Consider the following 27,925-nt stretch of genomic DNA (forward strand, 5'->3'; position numbering starts at 1 on the left):
GGTACTAATAGTGCTCAACATTTTTGGAGGCAAACTATATCTACAGTAAATTGGTAAACTCCGCGATTATTTAATGATGGAATCTTCAACTGACGGTGAAGACGATGATATTGATGATATCTATGATGACGTAAGTTATATTATAATACACCATACAATACATCTTCTTCTTCTTAGTCGGTACACTCTTGCTAGAGTGGTCGTGGTCATCAACATCATTGTGAATCTCGATGACCGATGATCTTGCTAATACGGCGCCATTCATCGCGGACTGCAGCTTTCCGGGTACATTTCGTAAACCGAGCACTTAGTTGCGGCCTTGATCTGGTCTGTCCATCTCATTGGTGATCTACCACGTGGCTTACAATACATATATAAATTGAAACGAATATTACCTGTGCGCCCAAACCCGGCACAATTATTAGTGTGGGTTTCCTTTCCGGGCGATCAAGTACCTTACCTACTAGAAAATAAGTTCTTGATCAAAATATTATTAGGTATAGACATCTACCGAATAGTATCGCGTCAGAATGTTCGGGAGGTATTCCTGGAAAATTGTCTTTTTAGTCGGTCACTCTTGACAGAGTTTGTGCAGCTTTCATAGCTCTCTTTATGTCTCTACATAAATCAATGGTTCATAATTATTACTTGTCTGACGTCATCGGTTTACTGAGGCATTTACATCTCGAGGATCTATCACAGCACGGGGTCCCCTATCTCATTCCTTTCACCCGACCCTAGGTGGAAGTCAGAACGAACAAAAAATATCCAAAATTACAGTTCATATCTTAAGAACCTAATACAAAAATTGCTTAAACATCGGCATTAAAGTGAGTCATCCTTAATGCGCACCGTTACTTGCAATATCCATAAAAGACTGATCCACGCTATAGCCCCATACTTGCAAAAGTAGTATTGTAGCTAGTACTTAGCTACGCTACACCGCACATACATAACTAAACAACTGGGGCCAAATTCGACACGTACAACTGTCAGATTTCGCATCCACGTCAAATCAACAGTTGATTTTATTGCATACTGAGTGTTGATTCCATCAACGGTGGATAATATCATTTGGTACAACCAAAACTCAACTCTAAACTAAGGGTGGTTCGGTTTGGTTTGCTTGTCACCCTAGCTGTGGATAGTTAATGTCAAATTTTGACATTGTACGTATTCGAGAACTTATGATTTTTCCCACATCAACGGGAGATCAACACGATACGTCAAACGTCGCTTGTCGAATAGGGGTCCTGTTCGACGTACATATTTATTTATTTAAATGGGCTGATCTCATCAATCACAGGTGAGCTATTTTAAGTCGTTCGTTCACAATAAGAAAGCTAGTTTCAATCCGCCTATGAATTATTGATCTCTCCACCAGCTGAGGCGACAATGTCTATGAAATGTGTGTATTGTTCGTATTTTAAAACTAAAAAGAGCGTAATTGTCTATGCGTGTATGCATATTTTAACAGTTTAGAAGGTGTTTTATAAAGTTATCATTATCATTTTGTGAAAGTGTTAAAATGTATCTACCTACCCTCCTAAATGCTAAGGGAACTAACTAGGTAGGTACGCATATTACAATAATAACGCAAGTGTTATTTTAAACGTAAAATTTTCTATGATTTTATGACATATAAATATCTAAATCGTTGCAGACTTCTCTTGGTCTAACTCTTACGCAAAAACGCCTGAATGGATTTAAGTTTTTTTTTCTACACATATTTTATAACTATTTAAATAGGTCATAAATTTTTTTTCCTAGAATTGATATATATATCTCTCTTCAGTGGTAGAAGAAATTGCGCTGTATGTGTAATAACGATTTCTATAGTTATATAATGTAGTTTTTATTGGATTAGAAAGAACTTCATAGATAAGTAGGTAATAATCGTGCTAATAGTTCATATTAATTTCATTATTATACCGCATGAAAGGTATACTTGTACGGAGTTCTTTCTAATGGCAAAAAGTACTATAAATTGTAAGTTTTTACTTTCTATTTGTGCGATAATTGCGATGCGCTCAGGCACTATAACTAAAACCAGGTACAAAAACGTTAGACAAGCTGGAAGTGTAGCATTTCCACTTACGGACCACATTGAAATAATACTTTTTACGTGTGACGTTGCGTTTTCATTCGTGTAACCATTAGGCATACGATTAATTTCTTCATCTTTAATCTAATAGTATTAGTTTACGTGCTACAACTCTGGTCATCGAAACTTGACGCTTGACAACACTTGCTAAACATACAGCGAACATATAGCGCCGTGCAGCGCCATTTAATCCGGCTGTGAGACTCGGGGATACGTTTTTTTCCTCATACCAGTGGGGAGACACTCCTGACTTCGGCAAACTTGGCTCCGTTCGGCTCAGCATTGCTCCGAACAATGATTAGGGTTAACACAATTTGACGTCCCTTTGCATGCATGGCCACAGATAAGATAATAACTTGATTTTTGACAACCCTAAATAGCCGAAAGGGATAGTGCAAAAAGCTAGACAGGGATATCATGATTTGACCCTGAATCGCTGTCAAACTTCGGTTTTGTAGAAAGTGTCCTTTCTGTACGGTAGTACCTACTAGTACTTATTCTATGCTCATACTCAACATCTCTAGAAGAGATTTTGAGTTCAGAGAAGATAGAGATCTTTATTTGCATAACATGTATTTTAGATATATTTATGGACCGTGGAAAGGAAGCTAATTTTTAGGGTTCCGTACCCAAAGGGTAAAACGGGACCCTATTACTAAGACTTCGCTGTCCGTCCGTCCGTCCGTCCGTCCGTCTTCTGTCACCAGGCTGTATCTCACGAACCGTGATAGCTAGACAGTTGAAATTTTCACAGATGATGTATTTCTGTTGCCGCTATAACAACAAATACTAAAAACAGAATAAAATAAAGATTTAAATGGGGCTCCCATACAACAAACGTGATTTTTGACCAAAGTTAAGTAACGTCGTTCGTGGTCAGTACTTGGATGGGTGACTGTTTTTTTTTTGCTTTTTTTTCCGTTTTTTTTGCATTATGGTACGGAACCCTTTCGTGCGCGAGTCCGACTCGCACTTGCCCGGTTTTTTAGTTACTATAGAGATTCTTCACTGCATTCAATATACCTTTGGTGGTAAGGGAATTGGGTAAGGGACTTGCTTTATTTGCTCCCAGCTGGCCCAGCTGACCTAAGTTTTTGGAGACCTTCTCGGCTGGTTTTCTTGTGGGTTACATCATAGAGTATAATAAGTAAAGAAAGAGTGGTAACCCCATACATCAGTTTTCTTACCAAAACGCGTAGTGGAATTTATCAGTACTGCTAGTTGACAATAGATGTCTCGGCGAACGAAAACTCTAATGCTCAACAATTTTCAGCTAATATTATAACCAGATTAACTGGCAGTCTATTTTCAACCCCTTCTGCTTATAATATTAGTTGTAAATTGTTTTAATAGTACATTTTTCGTCAGTAGCTACACTTGTGACATCTGGTGTCGAGTAGGGGTACTGATAGTTCCGCTACACGGCGCTAGATGTCGACTATGAAACAAAGCGCGTTTTGGTAAGGAAACTGTACGGTTACCATCAGTTTGTCACTGACATAAACGCCGTCGAGAACGTAATTTACTTTCTATACATCTCGCTCGCACTCGCATATTAGTGCAAACGGGATGTATAGAAAGTAAATTACGTTCTCGACGGCGTTTATGTCAGTGACAAACTGATGGTAACCGTACTGATGTATGGTGTTACCACTCTTTCTTTACTTATATTACTCTATGGTTACATGCACGGTGCTGATTCTACATAATAACGTTATATTAGGTTTACATTGTATTAGTAGCATCAACGAATTTATCTATCATTTATCCTTTTCTATTTTTAAGTGCGTTTCTTAAGTGCTACTTTGTATACAACTTAAGTACTTATACATTTCAAGTGTATTTTCCCCTTTATTGAGACGTGCATAATTCATTGAAAAATAATAACTTCTAAGTATTTTCTCCGACGTGGTCATAAATATTTATAAATTTATGCACTTTGTGTCGTTGAAATAAAAATAAGAAATAGTTTTACATATTTATGAAGCAAACTGTGGATACGGCGTAAAATTAATTCATAATTGTAACTTGTGGTAATAGTTACATTGTACTCGTACATGACAGTTTTTGTCGTATTAATAATCGGCAAGTATAATTGAAACGTTAGGCAATTCGATGTAATGTTTTTGTGAATGTTACCTAAAAAAATGTCGAGCAGCACGCAGTGCATTTACAAAATCATTCCGACTATATATGGTATTTTTTACACAACTTTATTTTAAAATTTAATCAGTCTTCGCCCAAGTTATCCTTATCGGATTGGGGTAGTTAGAACTACAAGAAAATGGATATGCTGAGAGAGATATCAAGGACGAATTTTAGACCACAGTCGTACTTATTTAGGTATAAAAACGAAAATCGAAATTTCGTTATTACCTAGTCGCTCTTGCATATTTGAGCGACCGACAGAGAGACAGATAAAGACATTTCGGTATTCATGTGGTAGGTACTGCCTTAGCCCGAGCCCGAGAGACTGAATGATCCCGGTTGACCACACTCACGGTCGATCGGTAACCTTCTAGATCCCTTTCATCGGCATTTTTTATGAATGCTGGCTATAAAATTTCCAATACGAGATTTTGGAATATTAAGAATGGGCGAGGATCGGGCTGCCAAGAGGGCGTACCTGGGAAGACCGACGGTGGCCGCCTGGTAGGTCAGTGTGGAAGCGGATCTGCGTCAGCTTCAAGCCGATAATTGGCAGGAAACGGCGCAGGATCGGGAAAAGTGGCGCGTGCTCTCGTTTCGGAGGCTAAGATCGTCTTTGGATAGCTGAGCCATATTAGTTAGTTAGATTTTGGAAAGTTGGAAATTAACAATATTGTATTTTTGTTGCACAGGTGTCGGGGGCGCAGCGCGGGCGCGAGCGGCATGCGGCCCCTGCGGCAGACGCCCATGGAGGTCGGCTAGCGCGCGCCCAGCCCCCGCGCCCCTCCCCCCGCCCCACAGCCATGGAACTGTCTGACGTGCCGAGACACCGACCCCTTGCCTTCGATAAGGTGAGTGTACATACGTACTTGTAAGTGAGTGTAACTTCCCTGTTGGACTTGGTGATCCCTGCAGCCGCTGCAGCACAGCCAGAGTCAGCAAGCGTCCAGCCCCCACGGTACATATGTATCAGTGGCGGCGCGTCAAACATATCATATGGGCAAGCTTATTTGGCTTACATATTTCCTTTACAACTCTGCTCAAACATTCAAAAACAGGCAAGCCGGTGGGAAACGGCTTTTATGGACGCGCCGCCACTGATATGTATACATACTTATATACATGTACGCATATATTTCCAATACGATAATAGTTACGTGATAAAATTGATAACCAAAAATGGATTATATTATATGATTATTCCAAAATTGAGTAACCAGCGTAACGAGCGGTGGAAAAGTGGAATTTTGGGCGTTATGAGGGTTTTAAGGCCCGAGGGTTAAACAAACTATGCCATCAATTGAAACAAAAAAATGTTTGGGTACCACACCAATGCGAGGAAAATAGTAACTGTAAATCGTTACAAATGAAATCCGAATGCTAATTAATATTTATTTTATTATTCAATATAATAATTTCAAAATAAATTCTACCAGCGGAGCCATATGAGGAAACAACTCATAATTTGCATTAACTTACTTTGCTACTCTTGTGAATAAAAAGTAACTTTCTCATCAGTTATTTTAGGATAAAGAGAACTTTTACGAGCTGGTGTTTTTTTTAAATATTAAGTGTGCGAAGGCCGTAAAAATATTTGACACTATCTTATTTGTAGTGCAATAAGAGCGCGTCACATATTTTTGCGGCGTTTGTTGTGTAACATATTATTGCTAGTGACTGTACGTAATATATAAGAATAAGAATTTTAATAACAAAACTTCCGTGAGACACAGACTAAGTATCTTATCTGAAGAATAAGAATTTTTGAAGAACCAGAACTAATTAAGAACACGTCCAGGGGGGCGATTTTTGAGTTTCGATTACTCGATTTCGTCATTCGACCATCGTCGGTCGAAAATGGCGAAGTACTAATTTTTGAAATTGGGAATCGAGTGGAATTGACCACTCGTTTTCAATTCTATTAGTAGAATTTAAATATCTAGTATTGGAGATATTATTGAACAAAATACACGAAATCGAGCGGTCGAAATTCAAAAATCGGCCCCCAGGATATAACGCCGCATTGGCAGTACTAAGATATTATTTTTGCATTTTAGCACGTGCGTATGAAAACTGTCGCCTTACTGCTATTTTTAACTTGGAAACTTAAAATTAGATGTCACGGACCGCAGTCACATGCACAAAAGTAACGATGAAAACATTATGAAGGCATTTAAGATATTTATTTTACATGTATATACTTTTTAGTAGGTACTCGGTTTATGAATGATGTCGGTAAAACCCAGAATTTTCGAAAATCCTTTAAATAGCATAATAGTTGCTCACGTTTCTAATTTTTTTCCTAAAAACATAATTAAGTACCTATGTACTTAGTGGGCCACGCAAAAATTCTTGAATGTAGGTAACTTAATGTAAAAGTAAGTAAATAAGTATGTTAAAATTAAAATTATCTTTTCACCTCAGCAGCTCGAACAAGGGTACTTTGCTTCTTAAAAACAGTGAACAAAATGCGATTTTGCTCACTGAGTCATTTTGTCTCACGCAGTGAGCAAAATCGCATTTTGTACACTTAGTGAGACAGTATGAGTGAGCAAAATCGCATTTTGCTCACTGAGTGAGACAAAATGTCATTCAAGTGACTTTTATAGTCAAATGTCATTTCAACATGCGGGGTCTAATACAAGTTCGATATACTTGGGTTCTATTATCTCTGTCCCTCTAGGTGAAAAATTTTGTGTACTACACGAGATCAAAGTTATTTACATCTCGTGCGCTTTTGAATCCCTTACTACGCTCAAGATTCTAAATTAGTTATTAAATTATTATAGAATCTTTCGCTTGCACGGGACTCAAAGTCCACTCGAAGAAATATCAAACTTTGATCTCTTGTTGTACAAATAACTATTACTAGTGTGCTTACTAAAAACTGAAAGTAAGTAACAGTGAAGCAAATAGATAGGTAGCAGGTAGCAGCCTTTCATAAATCTTAGCACTTTGATTTCTATTTCGGTGCGGCGGCCACTTTCCCCCTACATTATGATGCATCACGTCGATTCTAGAAGTAACGCCTTCCCCTGCTATTTATTTTTAACAAGAAAGCCTAGAATGGCGTCTCTGGCTTTTCTGAAAATCGATAGGGTGCGCTTCACCCGGCTTCAAGCTGGCCTCTTCTTTCCGTATTCATAAGGGCCCTCGCACGTCATGCATATGTTAATAAAGATTTTTCGAAAACATTACATCGTTATATCAGTCAAAAATGTCTGCATTGGCTCATTTTTGTAAAACAGTTTTGATTCAGTCTGGACGAAGATCGTTTTGCGATAAAGCTTCGGTAATGCTTTGGGGACTTGCCCGACCTAATCTCTGTTGACATTTCTCGGAAGCCATTGCCTTGAATGTGCCGTGGTCACGGCAGCCCGGTCGTGACGGACACAATTCAGCGCGACAGCCGCTTCGATAAGTCCGATCCATTACATTAATTGGCGAAAGCTATTACATGAGAATGGTACGGCGAGAATTAGCGAGACTGGTTATTGTTCCTGCCGTTGATGTCTGTGATTTACAACCTAACAACTCCCGTTGTTGATTGTAACGACGCCACACACGCTCGGCTGCAACCCTTTGTTGTCCCGCGGGCGCGGGGCCCACGCATAATGGTGGCTGGAATAACAAACAGGGAAACACATTTCTGTTCCAAGAATGCTGTTCTATTCATCACGATCCTATTTACTCTAAATTAAGCGCAAATATTCAACAAAGATTTTTTCCCAGGGGGTGGAATATCTCTGCCTAAATTTTGCACGCAATAACCGAGAGCCTACTTATAAGAAAGCCTTCGAGAGTTTTGGGATGATGCCAGATAGCGAGCTAGGAGACAAAAAGCGAAATGGGTCCGCCATATTTCCGTGACGTCAGATGATGACTTAGCAACAGATATCTATACGGGTAGCGATCGCTGAAACGAGTTTTTGAGGAGAGATTTTAATCTTTGCATATTTTGTAGTAGGAGCAGATTGCGGGCTTTCAGTTCAGGTGAGGTCCGGTTTTATTCATAGAAGAGAATTCGGCGGGGAAATAAAAGGGCTGAGTACCTAACTCTGCAACTTCGCCGCCATTTAGCCATCCTCCACTCCCGATTGGCTCAATACATTCAACCTAAAACTGGGGCTTTCCTTCATTCAGTGCAAACCACGATCGAACACAGTATATTCCACGTTAGTACATTTTGCGATTCTGTATAAATAGGGCGTTCTAGTCCACAGTTTAACGACTTGGCTGGTTAGCGACTTTGATGTGATTAATGATTGAAGTTTCAGCAAATGGTTCCGTATTCCGTATAAGTAATGGTTTATTAAATGGAATCGACCACGAATAACATACGTTGTTGTACTATTCATTTTGTATATGTATCTGATGAAATAATTGCAAATTTAAAAAACATCTTAAATATTTACCCCTTTTTTCGAAATTAAGTCAATCGAATTAGTAATGTGAGTCCAGCCAAAAAATAATTACCTATTTATGTAAATTTTCCCAAAATACAACCAGGTATAATCGTTAGTATATAATCGTTCTCACTTTACAGTATGTCGTAATTTGAAGAAGGTTTTTACAATAAGAAATATTTACAACCCTTTAAGTAAATCTTAATCTTGTTAATCCTAATAGATCGTATTGTCTTCAAACATTGTGTATCCCAGCGTCTGAAACCAAACAATCGCGTGTATAGTCTGATTGTCGAGCGGTACGGAGGTCCGGACCGCGGGATGTGACCCGGCCACGTAATTCCATCGGTTGCGAGAGGACGGGTGTGCCCAGTTCTTTACCCTACCAGCCGGCGTATTATGGATAGCTTTATCCATCTTTATCCACATGATAAAATAACTGTCACTGTTTAACACCGTGGGATAGAAAGTGACGGACGCCGTTTTGTCACGCTGTCACGTAGACAAGAAAGACCGTACTGTGTATCATAAGCTCCAGATACGTAAAGGCTACGCGTAAGCATATAAAGCCTGTGCTGAAAAAAAACTGTGAATTTCAAACGGTTGTAATTTTATTTCTAAGCATGATGACGACGGCTTTCTTATCGCATTTAAAAGTCCTATTATTAGATTATATATTTTAGTGCAAATATTCTGACGTTACACATTCGCATTTTTTTAATAGACGATGAGCAAAGTAAGATACGTCCTGCAGTGCCGTTCTCTCGACTATTAATGGGTTTAAATCAAGAGTGTATTAAAAGAGAAGGATAAAACAGCCAAAAAACTTTGACATATGCAGCATGTGTTGGGATGGTGCAGGCAAAAGTGAAAAACGGGTCCGTAAATAGCTGTCACTGAATGCGCTAGGAAAAAGCTGCCTATCACTCCTACAGAAAATATAACAATAATAAAATCTGATAATTATTTAAAATAAAAGTAGCTTTATATTCTAGTAATCCTAAAATCCTTCAGTTAATTGCATCAATTTTTCATTTGAATTTACAGTTTTTTTTCGTTACACGCTAAAGCGTACTTATGCTGGATATTGTGAGTCTTCAACTCGCTCGTGGTCGGTGAGTGGTTAGAACGGCGCCGCCGAGCTGCGATCGATCGGGCCCGTGACGTCACCGCCTTAGCCTTCGCGCTCCCGTCTCCGGGGACCAATCAGCGTCCACTAACACGCTTAGTCCAACAGTTTAACTGACTATTACACAACTATCATATCTTTAGGATAATCGACGATCTGCTGAATCAATAAACATATTAGTGGGCTGTTATTTAAGATTGCACAATCGTTGTTACTTGGATTAGTCATTTGTACATTCAGCAGCAGAAGTTGCTAAGCGGGCGGTGTTCAAAATTACCTTGACACGCTCTTAAATAATAATGTCGCGTCAAGATCATTTTGAATACCCGGCCCGCTTAGCAAGTTCTGCTGCTGACTGTACGAAAATCCTTGAATATTGTCGGCTCTTCTGCTCCCTTAAAAACTCTATTCAGCAGTTAATAAATACTCGTATTTAGGCACATAAACCTTGCAATAAAGCTGTTGAACGAATTGATACAAAGGCAAAACATCAAACTGAAATAAGGAATCCGAATTAAGCATTGTCGTATGGGTTATGTTGTTATAACACACTATCATTTCGATTGTTTGAATATACAAAATACTTTGCCAATATTATGTTGTGGATTTAACATGAATGCTACAAAACCAATCAAAATAGACGAACAACGCGCCTACGGAGAACAATAACAGAAATCTAATTTCGCCAGTGCAGCTAAACGGAATAGGAACCATTAACTTTCCCAATTTCACGGAACCAATACACAGCGCGATCGATATTTTCAATCTGAGCTATTACTACCGATTGCATCTTCGCCATTGGCGCGGTTCGATCAAGTTTGGCGCTTTAGCGCTGCATCGGCTTTGTGCTCGAGGAGGCTTGACTTGAGTGCTGGAGGGTCTCGGCCCTCGGCTGCTGAGCTCGAGTGCACGTTGACCTAAAAGGACATAAATGACGTCACTAGATTCAAAAGCAATCGCCTTGGACGCATCGCTCGTACTTCCGATTTATTTTTAACTTGAGAACTTAGTTCGCGTTCGCGTTTGGTTTCATAACTTTGACTTTGCTTTACGATAGTCTGTTTTTTAGACTAATATGGAGGCGATGGGAAATGGAATTAATCGCTCATTTGTTCCTGGCATAGAAAATGTATGGCGTACCTAAATGTTATGTTCTTCTGCAGACCATTTGGAAGAGAACTATGAATTCTGCAGAATCGCTTGGCGCCACTTGCATTGCGCCAATCCACTAACCCGAGGTTAACCGGTTAAAACGTTAACCCAGTGTCAAATTGTACTGGCAACCATGGTAACTCCAGGTTTAACCGGTTAACTCGGGGTTAGTGAATGGTGCAAGTGACCATAAGCACAGAATAATAGTACTAGGTACAGAAGACTCACTCTCTAACAAAACGCGTCTGTCACGATCAACACAGATATGGCCGCTAGGTGGCGACAGCGCCACGCGCGGCTTATGGCAAACCCCAAAATTGGGGTCGAACGGATGTACTTTTAGCTACCTGTAGCAAAGCAACGAAATCGCGGAGTGAGCCACGCCTGCCATAAGGCATGATAAAAGCTTACGAAATCGGTTCCGTGCAAAAAACAGAACGATGCGCATTTCTTTGACATGCATGTCATGTTATTGGTAATGGTATTACGCGAAACTTGCTGAGCACGCATGGCGTGCGGGCCGTTGTTAGCGGCACATAATGTTTTAATAATGGTGGCGAAATGCGTGCACGTCATAAATTGCCTACATTTTCAAAATACAGGGTGTTTTGTACATCGTTTGCCGAATTAAAACGGCTGATAGGTTGAGTCATTTGCTATCTGCTCATGCCTAGAAAAACAAACTTGGCCATGGTTTTTTTTCTACTACGCAAGTAAAAATTTGAAATTTACGAAAAACTGGCATAGAAGTGAAAAAAAAAACTGCGCTAAATTAAAAATGTCTAGGCCTGAGAAGATAGCAATATGACTCAACCTATCTGCCGTTTTACCGTTACGTCTGCCCTACCAAACACCCTGTATAATATATTATATAAGATTTTTTTGTAATTTGGAGACGGATTTGAATTGTTTGTTTGATTTGATTAACGTAGGTACAAATGCACAAGCTCGACTAAGGGCCGATACAGACGGATTGCAACCCGGCTGTAATTTGTATGGAAACTGCACGCTGACTGAACGCCAACTGCAACGTATTAAGTACTTATACCGTTGGCAATGAATATAAATAAAATTTTATGCTAGAAACTATTCATAAACGCGCTACAGGCTTCAATTTGATAATAATCGTTTGCTTATACTTATGTAATTTTGACTTAGCTATATATTTGTAAGAAAGGGATACCTGAAACATAAATTAGGTAACTAATTGAGGCTTGACAAGTTTTATCTGTCTATCAAAAGTGTAAAGGCGGTCCTAACTATGTGCAGCGTATACTTTGGTATTACATTATACAGGATGTCCCATAAGTGACACGTCACAGTGACACTGGAGGTAGACCAGGCCAAGAGGACCCAAACCAACTTAACATGACCCCAGTAAAAGTGGCACGGTTTTCGAGTTATTGCCAAAGCAAGGTTTTTCATGAATTTTGACCGTTTTTAACATTGTTAGTGCCAGTGTGCACTCGGAAAGGTCTCGAAGTTAGTTTTTTTTATGTGTACGGCATCATCACTGTGACGTGTCACTTATGGGAGAACCTGTATCGTCCTTTTTTCTTGTAATTTTGTAGATTTCAATTTATGTTCGATTTTCTAATTTCAGATGGAAAGTTTAATAAAAGAAATGCAAGATCCAGAAACGGGTGTACCTGTACGAAGTCAAAAACTCTTTCTCACCTACATTCCGTCTGCTTTTATGGGTAAGATTAAGTCTTATCGCAATCCTAGTTAATAATAGTCGCATTGTTATCGCTCACGCAGCCAAAACAACTTGTCCAAGTTAAAATATTATCAACTTCCTCTATCTAGTACAAAAATACATTCATTTAATTTATTTTGGTTATATTTTTAGTCCAGTGCGGCTTCCAAGCCTTTTTGTTTCGAGCCCTGCTTGTACTACTTAGGGGTCATCCATTAATTACGTCACACGTTTAGGGGGAGGGAGGGGGTCAAGAAAATGTGACGTATTGTGACATGGGGGAGGGGGGAGACACAAACTTTGTGACGTCACTTTAACTTCATCAGTAATCGAAAATTTATTTCAATTATTTTATTCGCTGTACATTTAAATAACAAGTTTTTAAAACGAACATCGTTTTTATTCGTTTAATTTTCTTTCCTAAGCAGTTTTGGGTTATAAAATTACTAATATTTATATCGTCAAAAATAATTTGATAAAATATTAATAATACTTAGGTACTTACTTAATTGATTTGGCGACTTCGTAGAAAAAATGTGACGTCACACTAGGGGGGAGGGGTTTGCCAAATGTGACCAAGTGTGACAAGGAGGGGGGGAGGGGTAAAAAAACCTAGAAATTCGTGTGACGTAATTAATGGATGACCCCTTAGTGAGTTACATGTACACAACTATGCACGAAATATTACTTATGTGGTAAAACCACCCGACTACCTAATCCAAACTCTCCCAATTAAGATTTAAAATGATCTGTAATATTTTTGTTTAGGTGTAACTATTATTTTAATGACGCAGTTCTTAGGCAAGAATCTTGCCTACAAGATACATTCATAATTTACGCAATATACTATATTAATAACGGATCAAACAAAAAATAACATTGGTTATTGGTATCGATCCTTAATTAGTAATTACGTATCTAACGTGTGGGTCATATAATATTAAAAAATTCATATTAACTCACATTTATAGACGGGCTATCGCGAAATCTGTGTCAAAACGTCGGTAAATAAAGCTCATAAAATAAATTCGCGGTAGATCATGTGGCCTATAGTTGTAGTATTGAAATATAGTTGGGTGGTGTAACTCTTCGGTACATACAGGGCTATAACCGCGAAAATCGAAGTTCGCAAATTGCGGGGATTTTTCTCTGTCACTCTAATTACGCCTTCATTGGATTAAAAGAGATAGATCCCCGCAATTTGCGGATTTCGGTTTTCGCGGTAGCCGCTCAGGCACCGTGAGGAACCCGCATACATATTACAGCTGCAAAGTGAAAATAAATTCAAGTGCATGTGAACTCCTCTATCCGAATTAGGCTAACAATGAAGACCTAAGCTAACTCTAAACCTTTTTGTGAGAAAAGCCCTTTGCCCAGCAGTGGGACTTCCTGGTGATGTGATGATAATATATTTTTTATCAAATCACCAGTTATTAGACGACGTTTAAATTAGTTTCACATATCCATTTTGTTTATTATGTTCCCTTGTTTGTAGGTATCACGAATTGGCATTTTTATTACTCAAAATTCAAAATTAATTGTAGGATACATGAAAATTAAGGCTGTCCTCAAACTAAGCAATAGCAACGAATTATTTGCAATTTCAAAACCAATAAGAACACAGCTACAGCACAAATAGAGCTACATGCATACTCGATGTTTTATTATTTGCTTCAATGTTATTTTACAATGTGGTTTTGAAATGTAAACTTTGTTTTGCATATAGCCAACGCGAAGAAAGAGGCTCTAGAAATGTCTCACTCGGCCCACTCAGGTAACACCAGAACTTCTACAAAATCATTACTATATGTTGTCTAAAATTACCTACTGCACAGCAGTCTATTTTTGACTACGCAATATACCTATAGGCATACAATTCGATACCTATGCGAAACATTGATTTCGAGCCATATTAAGCGAAACTAGCCAAAGTAAACAAATAAAATGCCAATTTCGTTACCGTGTACACCCTTTTAATAATAATTTATTGGTCCATGGCATAGCCCGCAAAATACATAGTACACGTATATAATACAGAAGTCAGCAAGTCAGCAATAAGCATGAGCATTGTGTTGAAAATAACCCAGTAAACGATTTCAATTCTTTAGAAATGTGCAAGATCAGCCAATATTTGCCCACAAAAGAATATTATTCGTCTAAGAGTGATTTTGTTCAGAATGAGGGTTTCCGCGATCAAGATTTTCACTAGATGGCAGCACCGTGACGAGAGGTCTTTTTAACAGCTGGTGTCAAAATTCACCAATAAAAAAAACCTGGTTAAACATGATTGGTGGATTATGACTAGACCTCTCGCCACGGTGCTGCCATCTAGTGAAAAACTCGATCGCGGAAACCCTATCTAATTGAGCAATATCTGTGCATAGACCAGCACCACTAGGTACGGCATGCGTTGCCGGTCTGATTATAAAATCAATAGCGAGCCATATTTAATGTCTGCTGGCGGCCGTTCACCGCCGCCAATCCTTGCTTATTCTTACCCATTATTTATTGACGATAAACATCAGGTTCTTATTGCACATAAATGCCTTCTAACTATGTACTACCTTATCGCTTAAACAAAGCAATTTCACATGTCAGTTTAAGCCGATACCTACTGGCGCATGTTATTGAGAAAAGTCAATTCGCCTGTAGATTTGTTGGGTTTTCTAGCTAGGTTTGAGGCGCCAATTGGAATTCCATGTTTACGTATTATGTAGTCAAGATGGCAGAAACGGTATACTTATCATTTTGTTATCATTAATCTAAGAAAGGGGAGGCCTTTGCCCAGCAGTGGGACACCTTATAGGCTTTATAAAAAAAAATCTAAGAAAAAGAAATAAATTCGAGGAAATAATAACAAATTGTAACAAAAAATATTTTGAGCAAAGGTAATCGGCTGCAACAGTTTTATGTTACATTCGAGATATTTATAAAATGTAGCGTTAACAAATTAAATTACATGATTTCTGTCGTAATATACATGTTATATATGGGTACACTACATAATTCCGAAATATTTTATGCCGAATTTCAGAATATCGAATTTTATTATTCCGATTTTTAAATGCTTGACCCATCATAATTCCGAATGTCGTAATTACCGAACGATGAAAATCACGAAGTTTTATATTTCCGAATAGCAAAACCGCCGATTTTTTAAAATTCCGAACCACATAATTCCGAATATTACAATTCCGATGGTGAAAAATACCGAATTTAACATTTACGATTGTTGAAATCACGAATTCCGAATTGTCATTATTCCGAAAATTTGAATTCCGATTTGACGTGATTCCGATTTTTTAAATTCCGAATAACGAAATTCCGAATTTGTTCATAATAATTAATGGTACCTAAGTACCTACGTCGTAAAGGGGCCCTCTGATTAACAGTCCGCCGGAGGGTATCGGTCTGTCAGTTGTTCGGAACTTCAAAATTTTGTTCTGACAGGCGGATACCGTCCGGCGGACTGTTAATCAGTGGCCCCCTTTAAAGTAAGCAGAAATGCCTTTTAAAATTTCCTATTTTACAATATATTATAAGAGTTACTCACAAACACAATTTTTAACATAATTATGTATTATGTACCTATGTTTCTACATATTTGTGTATGTAGTTAGTTCTGTTTCTAAAAACACTTGGGGGGTTACAGTTCTAACCTAACCCGCTTTTCTATAGTTCGTTTTTTTTAGCATTAGAAAGAACTTGCAAGAAGGTAAGCGATTTTGACATGTCTTTTAATTGAAAAACGCTTTTTAAAAATCAAAAACGATTACTTATGAAAGCAGAAGAACATAAATGATCGTATTAGATTCATAATTGTTACATATTTGCCGTAACTTATTTTTAAAATGTGTTCGTCAATTAAAAGACACATCAAGATTGTTTACCTAATTTCTAATGCTAAAAAAACGAAGTATAGTAGCGGTTAGTTTCTGTAAAGGTCGCAGTTCTAACATAACCCAACCCATTTTTCTAGTAGCAGTTGGTTTCTGTAAAGGTCGCAATTCTAACCTAACCTAACCCATTTTTCTAGTAGCAGTTGGTTTCTGTGAAGGTCGCAGTTCTAAACCTAACCCATTTTTCAAGTAGTAGTTAGTTTCTGTGAAGGTCGCAGTTCTAACCTAATCTAACCCATTTTTCTAGTAGCAGCTGGTTTCTGTAAAGGTCGCAGTTCTAACCTAACCTAACCCACTTTTCCAGTAGCAGTTGGTTTCTGTAAAGGTCGCAGTTCTAACCTAACCTAACCCACTTTTCCAGTAGCAGTTGGTTTCTGTAAAGGTCGCAGTTCTAACCTAACCTAACCCACTTTTCTGCCAACAGTTCGTTTTCTTGGGGGTTGCAGTTCTAACCTAACCTAACCCACTTTTCTAGTAGCAGTTGGTTTCTGTGAAGGTCACAGTTCTAACCTAACCTAACCCACTTTTCCAGTAGCAGTTGGTTTCTGTAAAGGTCGCAGTTCTAAACTTACCCATTTTTCTATTAGCAGTTGGTTTCTGTAAAGGTCGCAGTTCTAACCTAACCTAACCCGATTTTCCAGTAGCAGTTGGTTTCTGTAAAGGTCGCAGTTCTAACCTAACCTAACCCACTTTTCTGGTAACAGTTTGTTTTCTTGGGGGTTGCAGTTCTAACCTAACCTAACTCACTTTACAGACAACAGTTCGTTTTCTTGGGGGACGCAGTTTTAACTTAACCTAACCCACTTTTCTGACAACAGTTTGTTTTCGTGAGGTCGCAGTTCTAACCTAACGTATCCCACTTTTCTGGCAACAGTTGCTCCGCAACTGCTCCGGTGCTGCGGGCATAGCAGCCTCTAGACCCTTGCGTAGCAAAGCGCAGGCACTAATGCTCGCCTCAGCCGCTTCGGCTGCTCTGCGATTTGCTACAGCGGGCGTGCTTCCCCTCCGCGCCTCTGGCTTTTTACATACACTCTAGGGTTAGGACAGACAAGACGACGTGGATAGTGGGGTGCTCCGATTCGGATTTTGGTTAGTGAGACTTAAAAAAGTGCGTTTAAATCTTATTTTGAAAATCACGAATTTCATTATTCCGAATTCACAAAAGATCGAATTTCTGAATACCGAATTACTTTATTTCCGATCGGTCAATGATTTTTCGGAATAGACAAATTCGGGAAAAATATTTTCGGATTTTTTCTAAATCGGAATTTTAAGCTTTCGTCCATATGAAAATCGGATTTTAAGTTTTCGGAAATAACACAGTCGTGATTTTGTTCTTTCGTGGTTTTCAAAGTCGTAATTTCGATATTTCGGTCATGTAAAAAATCGGGATTATGAAAATCGAGGTTATGAAAGTCGGAAAAACGTATTTCGGAATATTTGGGTGTTCCCGTTATATATTTCCGTCTCATGGTATAGTAGAGTATTCCAATCCTAAAATGTACGCGCCTCTATTCGATTTTTAGTGTTCCGTACAAAACTTTGTTCACGGAACACTAATTGGATCACTTTGGTCTTGCCTCAGAGACCATTTGACGTAGATACCTATTTAAACCGGATCTAAACTGAACGTGGATTCCTTGGTTGGCAGAGGTGCAAGCATTTTAAGATTGGCTAACCCCTACTATCTACTGCTCACACCATAATGCACGTAACTGTAAAATTACAAAATTCTCCTACATTTGTTACTTTGACAGATTCATAATAAGTGTTCTTTTTAAACTGGCTTTATCTGTAATTCAACTGCTCAGTTGCTCACCTGGGGCCAGAGCAACCGCAAAGGGGGCACAAATAGGCTAATTTTCCATGTTTCAGGTTATGATCTTGTCGAATGGCTAATGGACCGGTTCAACCTCGACGAACAAAGTAACGGTAAGTTTTCGTAATTAATATTTTTTTATTAGTATTTATAAGATATGTATTTATATACATATCGTAGGTAAATAGGTACGTGTAGGTAAATAGGTAATTATTTACCTACACTTAATTTATTGTTATAAAAAAACAATGACGACCGAATTTTCGACACGGGTGTCATCGGCTGTAGTCACAGAGAACTAATTGTTCAAACAAAAACTACCCGACTTGTAGGGGGTAGACATCACGGTTTCGTGCCACTCTCTTTATGGAGATTTTTTTAACTGCTTAAACACATTGGATTTCTCTCCCCTGTGAGATTTCTCAAATTTCTCTTTCTCTCTCTTTCCAAATTATTAACGTAAGTATTTTTGTTTTCTGTTTCAGTTGAAGCAATAAATTTAGCCAATCAACTCTGCCAGTATGGTTACTTCTTTCCTGTCAACGATTCGAAAAACTTAGTGTTAAAAGATGATTCTTCTCTATATAGATTTCAAGTAAGTGCACCCAATTTTATATAAAATTGCCGCCACGCAACGTATTTCGTTTATATACCTAAATCAGGGCTCGGAACCGGTATTTTTTAAAAACCCCGAATTAGCCCAATATTTTGTATTATTTTATGCTCTTTATGTAGGACTGAATCAAGTATTGAGGTAACGAGTTTGTATTATTAGATGGCCCCATAGAAAGTGAAATAATAAACCAAAGAACGAAAAAGAACGAAATAATACCGGTATTTTTGTATGGAGTAAATACCGGTTTCCGACCCCTGACCTAAATAGAGACAGAACAAGTCATGCTGTATGGAAACGCAAACAAGTGTGTGATCAAATATAGATCAGCCCGCCTCCAACGTACCTATCACGCACCATAAATGTAGTTTAGCAGGCCTATTATCCACGTGACATAATATCCGTCACTTTTTAACAGAGCGCGATTGAAAGTGACGGATACCGTTTTATCACGCTGTCACGTAGGCAAGAACTAGCATCACATCCGTACAGAAGTACGTTACATATCTCAGCACGGATATGATGGTCGTTTTTGTCTACGTGACAGCGTGATAAAACGGTATCCGTCACTTTCTATCCCGCGTGTTATAAAGTGACAGTTATTTTATCGCCCAAACCCCATAAATACATAACCTGAGCGGCTACCGCGAAAACCGAAATTCGCAAATTGCGGGGATCTTTCTCTCTTACTCCAATGAAGGCGTAATTAGAGTGACAGAGAAAAATCCCCGCAATTTGCGAACTTCGATTTTCGCGGTTATAGCCCTGTTCTTCCCCTTGTTCCGCAGAGCCCATATTATTGGCCGTGGCAACCGCCACGGGTCGGCGGCTCGGCGCCCGGCCTCGCCGGCTCCGACAACGTCGAGTACGCCATTTACCTCGTTAAGCGAACGCTGCGCAACAAGCAGCGACATGGTCTCGAAGACCACGAGGTCGAAGCGCTCGCCAACCTGAAGAAGAACCTCGCTGCGAAGTGGGACTTCATTACTATGCAGGCTGAAGAACAGGTTTGTTCTATAATTTATGTGAGTCAAGATAACTCGTGAAACGAATGCTGTGCAACAAGCATCGACATGGTACGAAAGACCACGAGGTGGAATCGTTGGCCAACCTCAAGACGAACCACACTGCTAAGTGGAACTTTATTACTACGGAGACTGAAGCAGGTTTGTTCAATAGCTTATGTGAGATAATTCAGATTATGGACTAGGTAACTCGTGGAGTGAACGTTGCCAACCATAAATTTGCCGAACTGGTTTTACTTACTAATATGTAGACTGAAATCACAGTTAATTAAGTGTTAGCCACAAGGAAGAGCAACCTTATCTAAATTGTTACCTTTATTATTCTTGTGATGATTTTATCCAGAAAAGAACCAAGCAATAGTCTTCAAACCATACCTAGACTAATGGTCAAAAAAATGTTACTTAATAAGTATTCCATTTCCTCAGGTGCGGCTGGCGAAGGATCGCAAGAAGGGGGATAAGATAGTCAGTGATAGCCAAGAGCGAGCCTACTGGAGAGTGGCGCGGCCACCGCCGGGACAGCCGAGCGTGCAGGAAACATGCCCCGTGCCTGTTCGCTCGAGGGTACCCAAGGCCAAGAAGCGGACCATCCAGCAAATCACCAGGGAGGTACGTCTCGGTCACGCAATCATGTAGAACAGTAGGATACAGTGAGACAACTAGGAGCGAGCGTCACAGCCCCCGCCGGGACAGCCGAGCGTTCAAGAAATCTGCCCTGTGCCTAGACGAATGAGGGGCCCAAGGTAAAGAATCAGACCATCCAGCAAATCACCAGGAAGGTGCATCTCCTTCAGACATGTAAAGTAGGATAGAGTGACAGCAAGAGCAAGGATACTGAAGAGTAACGTTCAAAGTATTCAGCGGTAGCCTAATTAGCATTACTTATTTATTCTCAAATATAAAGTATAGGCAAAATTATATCCATCGCGGCTCCCAATGTCCAAATCAATATATTCTGCAGAACCCTTGACCGACCGCATCATACGTCACCGCCCGTCCTCTTCTATTACGTTAGAGTCAAAAATCTGACAATGTCCTTACGACGATGTCTCGGGGTCCTCGAGCATTTATTAATTATTGGACAACATACCTGAGTATTTATCACCCATCCATGACCTTAGGGACAGTCAACTGAATAAAATACATAGCTAGAGATAATTTTACAGGGAAGCAACCTGTCGCAATATTTTTGTATTGTTCCTACTTCCATGTTTTTGCACTTGACTGTTCTTTCGTTGGACAATAACTTAATTGAGTACCTATTCTTAATTCACTATGCACGAGTCGAAAAGTAGATTAGCATTTATTCCACAACCTCCCCTCACTGTCTTCTTATGCCATCTAATAACCTATATTTCTGGTTTCTCCTTCTAGATCGAACATCTAAAAGCGAGCCTGGACCGTACGCGAGTGAAGACGTCTATTGCCCTTGAGGCCCTTATGGCGTACTCGGAGACGTTCACTCCCTACGATCCCTGGCTCACGCCGCCGCAGCCCTCCAACCCTTGGATCAGCGACGACACGTTGTATTGGCAAATCAACAGTCCCTTGTGAGTGACACACTCAGTTTTCGCCAGGAAGGGATTAGCCCAATAAAAAAAACCTCTAGATAATGCAAGTCTCATAACCCCTCTCCCTTTGAGGCCTCATATAGACGATGCGAGAACTCGCATGCGAGTTTCATTACATTGTGGGTTTAGATCCGTCGGTTGAATTGGACGTAACCAACAGTCCGCAATGTAACTAAAATTGCATGCGAGTTCGCGCGCCGTCTAAATCAGCCCTAGGCCCTAGGTAGGCGACGAAACCCCTATGTGGCATGGGGCACATAATTATAGGTATCGCATTGCAATTGGATAATCTGGCCCTGACTTTCGAAACCTTTTTAAAACTGTTTTGACTTGTTTCATCTGTCAATGGAATTAGCAATTTTGCTTTCAATTAGCTGAAAAGGTTTTGAAACGATTAAGGCTCTATGACACTGAAAATAGAATCTATTAGATGCACCCTCTTTTACTTTGCCTTCTTATTGTTTAAATGACACCATCGCACAATAGCATAACCTACTTTAATTCCATAACGAATTTCACTTGTTTCTAACTTAAAAATGCAAGTTTCATAGATCTAGCTGAATAATCGGGATCGCTTAGTCTCATAGCCTTGCTTAAAAAAACTCCACAACCTTAACCATGTTTGAACCTAATTTTAGAGCTTGGCATTGACATTAACGAATAAGTACCCTTTCCGGAAATCAATTTTGTCTTTTTTCATTACGAACACAAACAGTCATAATAAACATGTTACATTAGGTTTAGGATTTTGTTGTTTAGGGAAGCCTTCATAAATTTTAATCTAAATAATGCTAATAAGACGTCAGTCACCTGAGAGCGCACCAGCGATGCTCTCAGCAGTTGCTGCAGCCGATAACGGCTAGGAGATGATAGTATTGATGATTGTTTCCTCAGAGTGGAAGTGCCAAGTGAAAAGCGCGTGCAACGTTGGGCGATAAGCATCGACGAGCTAGTGTCGGACCCTACGGGCCTGCAGGAGTTCACCAGTTTCCTTCGCAAGGAGTACTCGCACGAGAACATCCGGTTCTGGCTGGCTGTGATGGACCTGAGGAGGAGCAGCGTCAAGCAAATAGCGAAGAAGCTTGAGGAGATTTACGAGTAAGTAGTCTGGTTTTATGAAGTGAAAGTACAAAGTTAAAGTCAACTATGTACCTAACTAATTCGTGCAGTGGCGGATTTGCAGTCTTTGCCGCCCTAGGCCCCAGACCCTGTAGCCGCCCCTTTCTCAGCACCCATCACATTGACTACATTTTGAGTTATTTCTTGTTATCATCAGTGAATTTTTTGTCACAATTTGCCGCCCCTAATATCTTGCCGCCCTAGGCCCGGGCCTACTTGGCCTTAGAGAAAATCCGCCACTGAATTCGTGTAATCGTATCTGATCCTAAAACGGAGGGTTTCAACAACCAACAAGCTGCTGAAAGGAGAACCCACCTCAAGGGGGCTTGTGAATTTCGAACAATCAAGTATATTTCTTACTGAACACATCATTTTCAAAACCTCAGTACTCTCAGTAGTATGGTCCAGGTTCAAGAGAATGAGTTACTAAAATATAGTGACTTAAAGAGATCGTTGTCGCTTCTGTACAGGATATAAAGATACACTAAAAGCACAGATTCTAACTAACTAACAGTTCATGTTCCGGAAATTCTTCGGAAGTTCATAAAACCTAAAGACAATTAGGTAGGTAGGTATAGAAGCTAAATTTTTGTATTTCAAAAACAAGTTTTGACCAATTTTTCTAAGACTCCGATATTCAGACATGACGGAGGCGAAGTAAATTTTCTAAATGGTTTTGACGTTGCTCTTTCAATTAGCTCATATCATATATCTCATATCATATTCGAAACTTGTAAAGTGTGGGGCGTTCCGGGATATAATAAGAACACAAGAGTGGATTAAAGAATTATTTATTTTGTTTAATTATCCACAGAGAATTTCTAAAGCCGGGCGCGCCGTGTGAGATCAACATCGACGGTGCGACCATGGACCGGGTGGTGGAAGACATGCGGACCGGCTCGCGGTACGCGCTGGACCACGCTGCTGACCACGTCTACTCGCTGCTGCTGAAGAAGGACTGTTATCCGCGGTTCGTGCGCTCCGACCACTTTCGGAGGCTACTGGAGGAGGGCAAAAATGTGCATCAGAAGAAGAAGTTAGTATATAATGGCTTATAATAATAAACAGTGGTTCTTAGGTCACATTCGTCCGGCAAGGATCTGGGGTAATGGTAGGTAGTGTCTATGTGAATCAAATTGGAAGTAACCTACCAATTCCGTGATTACCGGAAGAAGGAACGAACGATTTTGAGTAGGTAGGTGGTAGGTATGTAGAAAAATATACCTTTGCGCTGGTAGACAGAGTTTGGGCGGGCACAGATGTAAGCAATAAGCATACGGTAACGATAAGGTTATACTCGGTGTTACTCAGATAAATCAAAAATTGACTAATGAGTACTGATACTAACTGCATTGCAACAAAAAATTAATATAAGTACCTAATACCTATGAAATAAAAATGTGACACTAAAATAGATAACATGCCACTAAGATAGGTATAATTCGAGTAAATGTTAATTAGGTACAATCTGTTATAATAATAAATATTTGGAATAAGAAGCAATTTACCAACTTCAAGCGACCTCCGTTCCAGATTCTTCAACTTCGGCGGCGGTCAAGTAAAGAAGAAGCCGGGCAGCACCGCGACCGGTGGCCTGTCGCGGCGGCGCGGCTCCGACCGCTCCCTATCGGGCTCGGCGCACGAGCTGGCGGTCTGCGCCGCGCAGCCGCCGCGTCTGGCGGAGCCGCCGCCGCACTCACACTCGCAGTCCAACTTGGCCGACATCCCCTTCAGGTTAGATCAGAAAGCACGCACGAACTAGCGGTGTGCGCCGCGCTTAGCTGAGCCGCCGCTCCACTTGCACTCGCTGTTCAGCCTGGCCGACATCCCCTTTAGGTTAGATCAGTGAACAAGCCGAAGCCCACCGCGCGCAGTCGTGCTCGGCACATGAGCTGGCGGTGAGTGCTGCTCCTCTCGTCTTATTTCTCTTTTACTCTCAGCGAACTTAGACCGGCCACGAATGCACTCGTTAGGTAGAAATAGGAGTTCATGCCCTTTTATGGACGTAAATACTAATTTGATCACTTTCGTAGGGATCCAATGGACGATGACAGATCGGACGTGGCGCCTTGGGAGACATCAAGTCGGGAGAGCTCATCTTACAGCGGCGCGCGCCGTCGGCAGGACTCGGCCGCCGACTCGGGCAGCTCCTCGTCCGACGTGAGCGCCGCCGTGTGCGGCGAGCGCGCGCGCCGCCTGCCGCAGCAGAGCACGCTGGACGGCGGGCTGCGCGGCGCGCCGCCGCCGCTGCGCCGCCTGTCCGCCGTCGAGCCGCGCCACCTCGCGCCGCTCGCCTCCCCGCCGCGGCCCCGCCCCGCGCCCGCCGCCGCGCCCGCGCTCCCGCCGCACCCGACGCCCACCATCAGCGTCAGCTCCGCGCCCGACGACGACTCCGCCTGCGAGCCCCCCGACTCGCCCGACGAGCCGCGCTCGCTCGCCGTCTCCGACGAGCCCTCGTCCGTGTTCGCGTCGGCCGACGCCACGCCCACCGAGCCGGCGCGCACCGCCCTGCGCGCCCTCGAGGACGCGCCCGAGCTCGACCCGGCGACGATCGAGGAGACCGGTCCGGCCTCGAAGACCGGGAGCAAAATCGGCGATCTTCCAGAGAGCGTTCCCGGGAACGACGACGCGGAGTCGTCGCCGGCGCGGGCGCCCGCGGTCGTGCCCGCCGCGGCGCCGCCCGCGCCCGCCGGCCCCGCCTCGGCGCCGGACAGCCCCGCGCCGGTCGCCCCGGCCAGTTCCGCGGCGGTGGTGCCGAGCAGCACTGCGGCCGTGGCGCCGGCCGCCCCGGCCTGCGCCGCGGCGCTCGCGGCCGTGCCCGCGGCGCCCGCGTCTGGCGCGCCGCCTCCCGCGCCCGCGCCCGATCCCGCGCCGGCGCCGGCGGGCCGGGCGGCGCCCCCGGCCGCGCGCCCTCCGGAAGCCGCGGGCGCCCCGGGCTCGGAGGCGCCGAGCTCGTCCCCCGCGCGGCCGCCGGCGCCGCCGGTGGCGCCGCTCGCCGAGGGGGAGGACATCGGGGTCGACGACGACCACGTAGACAAAGTGCCTTCGGCGCCCCCGCAGGTCCCGGCGGACCCCGCGGCGGCGGCCGAGTCGGACGCGACGAAAAAAATTGCTCACAAAGACGAACTGTCGTCGGTTTCGAAATCTAATATTGTTAAGCGTGATAATAAGAGCGACCTCGGAGATCGTAAACAGCGGAACGACATTTGTCCCTGGGAGGACGAGTAAGTACCGCCGTAGCCCGCACGCCTCCCGCCGCTAGTGCGATGTTTTGTCCGTCACTAAACTATTGATTCTGCATGACAATATCAAAATAAACATTCCTAAACACGCTTCACTCCTAGAGTATTGAGTGCAACAACTGCCTATTACAGAAATAAACTTTTTTTATATGGGTTGCAATAATTTAGTTACTTTTTGTTATGTTATGTGTGTATATAAAGTTTAGTATTGCGTACGTATTTGGCGTAATTATATGAGTTGAATATTGCCATTTTGTTGTTTCTTTATCCTTGTGTAGTAGACTGTTTGCACGTTTTGTTTGAAATGCCTGATGTACCCTGCTCGTGTAGGTACCCGTATACATAATATAGGGTCATTGGGTCAGTTTACGGTCCAGTGCCTGTTTCTGTCCACTTGGCGTAGTTGTCACAAATAATTGTGTATAATTCCAAGAATTCAAGAATTGCGTATAATTTCAATATATGTATAGGTATACGAGTATATAAAAATTATACACAATACTTTATGGCAACTACGCCAAGTGGACGAAAACAGGCACTTGACGATGAACTGACACAATGACCCTATATTTAAATATAATTCCCTTGAATCTATTGTTGAAATCTTTGAAGCTGACCGTTTAGGACTATGACCTCTCATATTCCTAAACGGTCAGCTTAAAAAAAAAATACTAGGTTTACCTACATGTAACTATAATGAGTGATCAAAAATTATAATATTCGAAGTTTGGAAAACTACAGTGTGAAGTAGCAATGTAGGTATGTATATGCAAAATCTAGGCGTTACACATACGACGTCCAAAAGTATAATTTATTACAAACCGATTCCAAACAGCTGTTCACACTGTTACAGTGTTTCGTTTTTCTTTTTGGGTCATCTACTTTATAGCTTGCTTAAGGATACAAAGGGATTATAAAGTTTGCAGCAAAACACGGTAGCAACACTCGTTAGAACCATTTTGAAGATCCAACGGAGTATCGACATACAGGATATTATGGCGTGGAGGGTGTGGACCTGAATACCTGAGAAATAATCATTGAGTAAATGTCATTCAACTTATACTGGACTTGTTATCTATTGTATATAGAGATTGAGTCGATAATCCGTTGGACTTTCAAGATAGTCCTAAAGACTTTTACTACGTTTTTAATCACACAAACGGATCTACCGCGACATAATTTCATTGTTTTTACCTTAAAACCTAATAACGACCTAAACACAATGAAATTATATCGCGGTAGACCCGTTTGTGTAATTAAATAAGTATGTGTACAAACTGCGAGAGTTTAAATTATTATACTTTTACTATAGTTCGTTTTTTTTAGCATTAGAAAGAACTCCACAGCAGCAAGCGTGCCGTTTTTATCAGGCTCTTTAATTGTTAATAATTATTGAATTATCTAATGTAGCATGGTCAATACATATAATTTACTTCAAATTATTACCGCTAAAAGTGCCGGATTTAGAACCACAAGCTTACTTCTGCGAAGTTCTTTCTAATGCTAAAAATAACGGACTATACGTGGTTGATTACCGAGTTTTGCGGTAAACCTAATAACAATTGTACTTTGTACTTTATTTTAAAGCACGCTGTGAAGTGGATAGGCCAAAAAGAAAAAGGAAGCATTATAATTGACCATTTGTACTCCTTATTTCAACGAGATAAGGTCGAGAATGGTTAGTTAAGTGTGCTCCTGTTAATACTAAACCAAGCTTCTTCTTTTTCAGGAACTCGTGTGAGAGTGATGCTCCATTTGTTAAAACGTATGCAACGCTCGGTTACTTATAACTTATAATTTCTGTAGGAAAATATCAAGAATATTTTGAAATTGTCAGGGTTCATTATAGAAGATTGAAAATAATATAAATTTAATTTTTTATCTTAGACCCTATGTTCTAATTATCACAGATTAGATCATTATTATGTAATTATATGAATATTTTAAAGTAAATGATCGTTAATTATTAGAAAATAACTTGTTTCATTGGTGTACCCGT

General features: G+C 41.0%; 1 protein-coding gene and 2 long non-coding RNA genes across 3 annotated transcripts in view; 1 reads left to right on the plus strand and 2 right to left on the minus strand.

The window, feature by feature from the left end:
• The window catches only part of LOC134665343 (uncharacterized), a 125,732-nt gene that overhangs the window by 73,417 nt on the left and 24,390 nt on the right, over positions 1-27,925 (minus strand). The gene's annotated exons all lie outside the window — the stretch shown is intronic.
• Positions 2-27,903, plus strand: LOC134665338 (regulator of G-protein signaling 9). The gene is made up of 14 exons (XM_063522269.1): positions 2-130; positions 4,945-5,103; positions 12,543-12,639; positions 18,413-18,469; positions 18,842-18,951; positions 19,758-19,976; positions 20,421-20,603; positions 21,369-21,544; positions 22,460-22,663; positions 23,499-23,720; positions 24,218-24,418; positions 24,718-25,368; positions 25,636-25,908; positions 27,656-27,903. The coding sequence occupies exons 1-14, from the start codon at positions 74-76 to the stop codon at positions 27,714-27,716; spliced, it is 2,670 nt and encodes an 889-aa protein (XP_063378339.1). The 5' UTR covers positions 2-73; the 3' UTR covers positions 27,717-27,903.
• LOC134665342 (uncharacterized) overlaps positions 4,304-27,925 on the minus strand; it is a 34,335-nt gene continuing 10,713 nt past the window's right edge. The window contains exon 3 of the long non-coding RNA XR_010098358.1: positions 4,304-4,315. This is a non-coding gene — a long non-coding RNA (uncharacterized LOC134665342). The remainder of the gene's footprint in view (positions 4,316-27,925) is intronic.

The sequence above is a fragment of the Cydia fagiglandana genome, chromosome 6, assembly GCF_963556715.1.
Source record: "Cydia fagiglandana chromosome 6, ilCydFagi1.1, whole genome shotgun sequence".
Taxonomy (NCBI): Eukaryota; Metazoa; Arthropoda; class Insecta; order Lepidoptera; family Tortricidae; genus Cydia; species Cydia fagiglandana.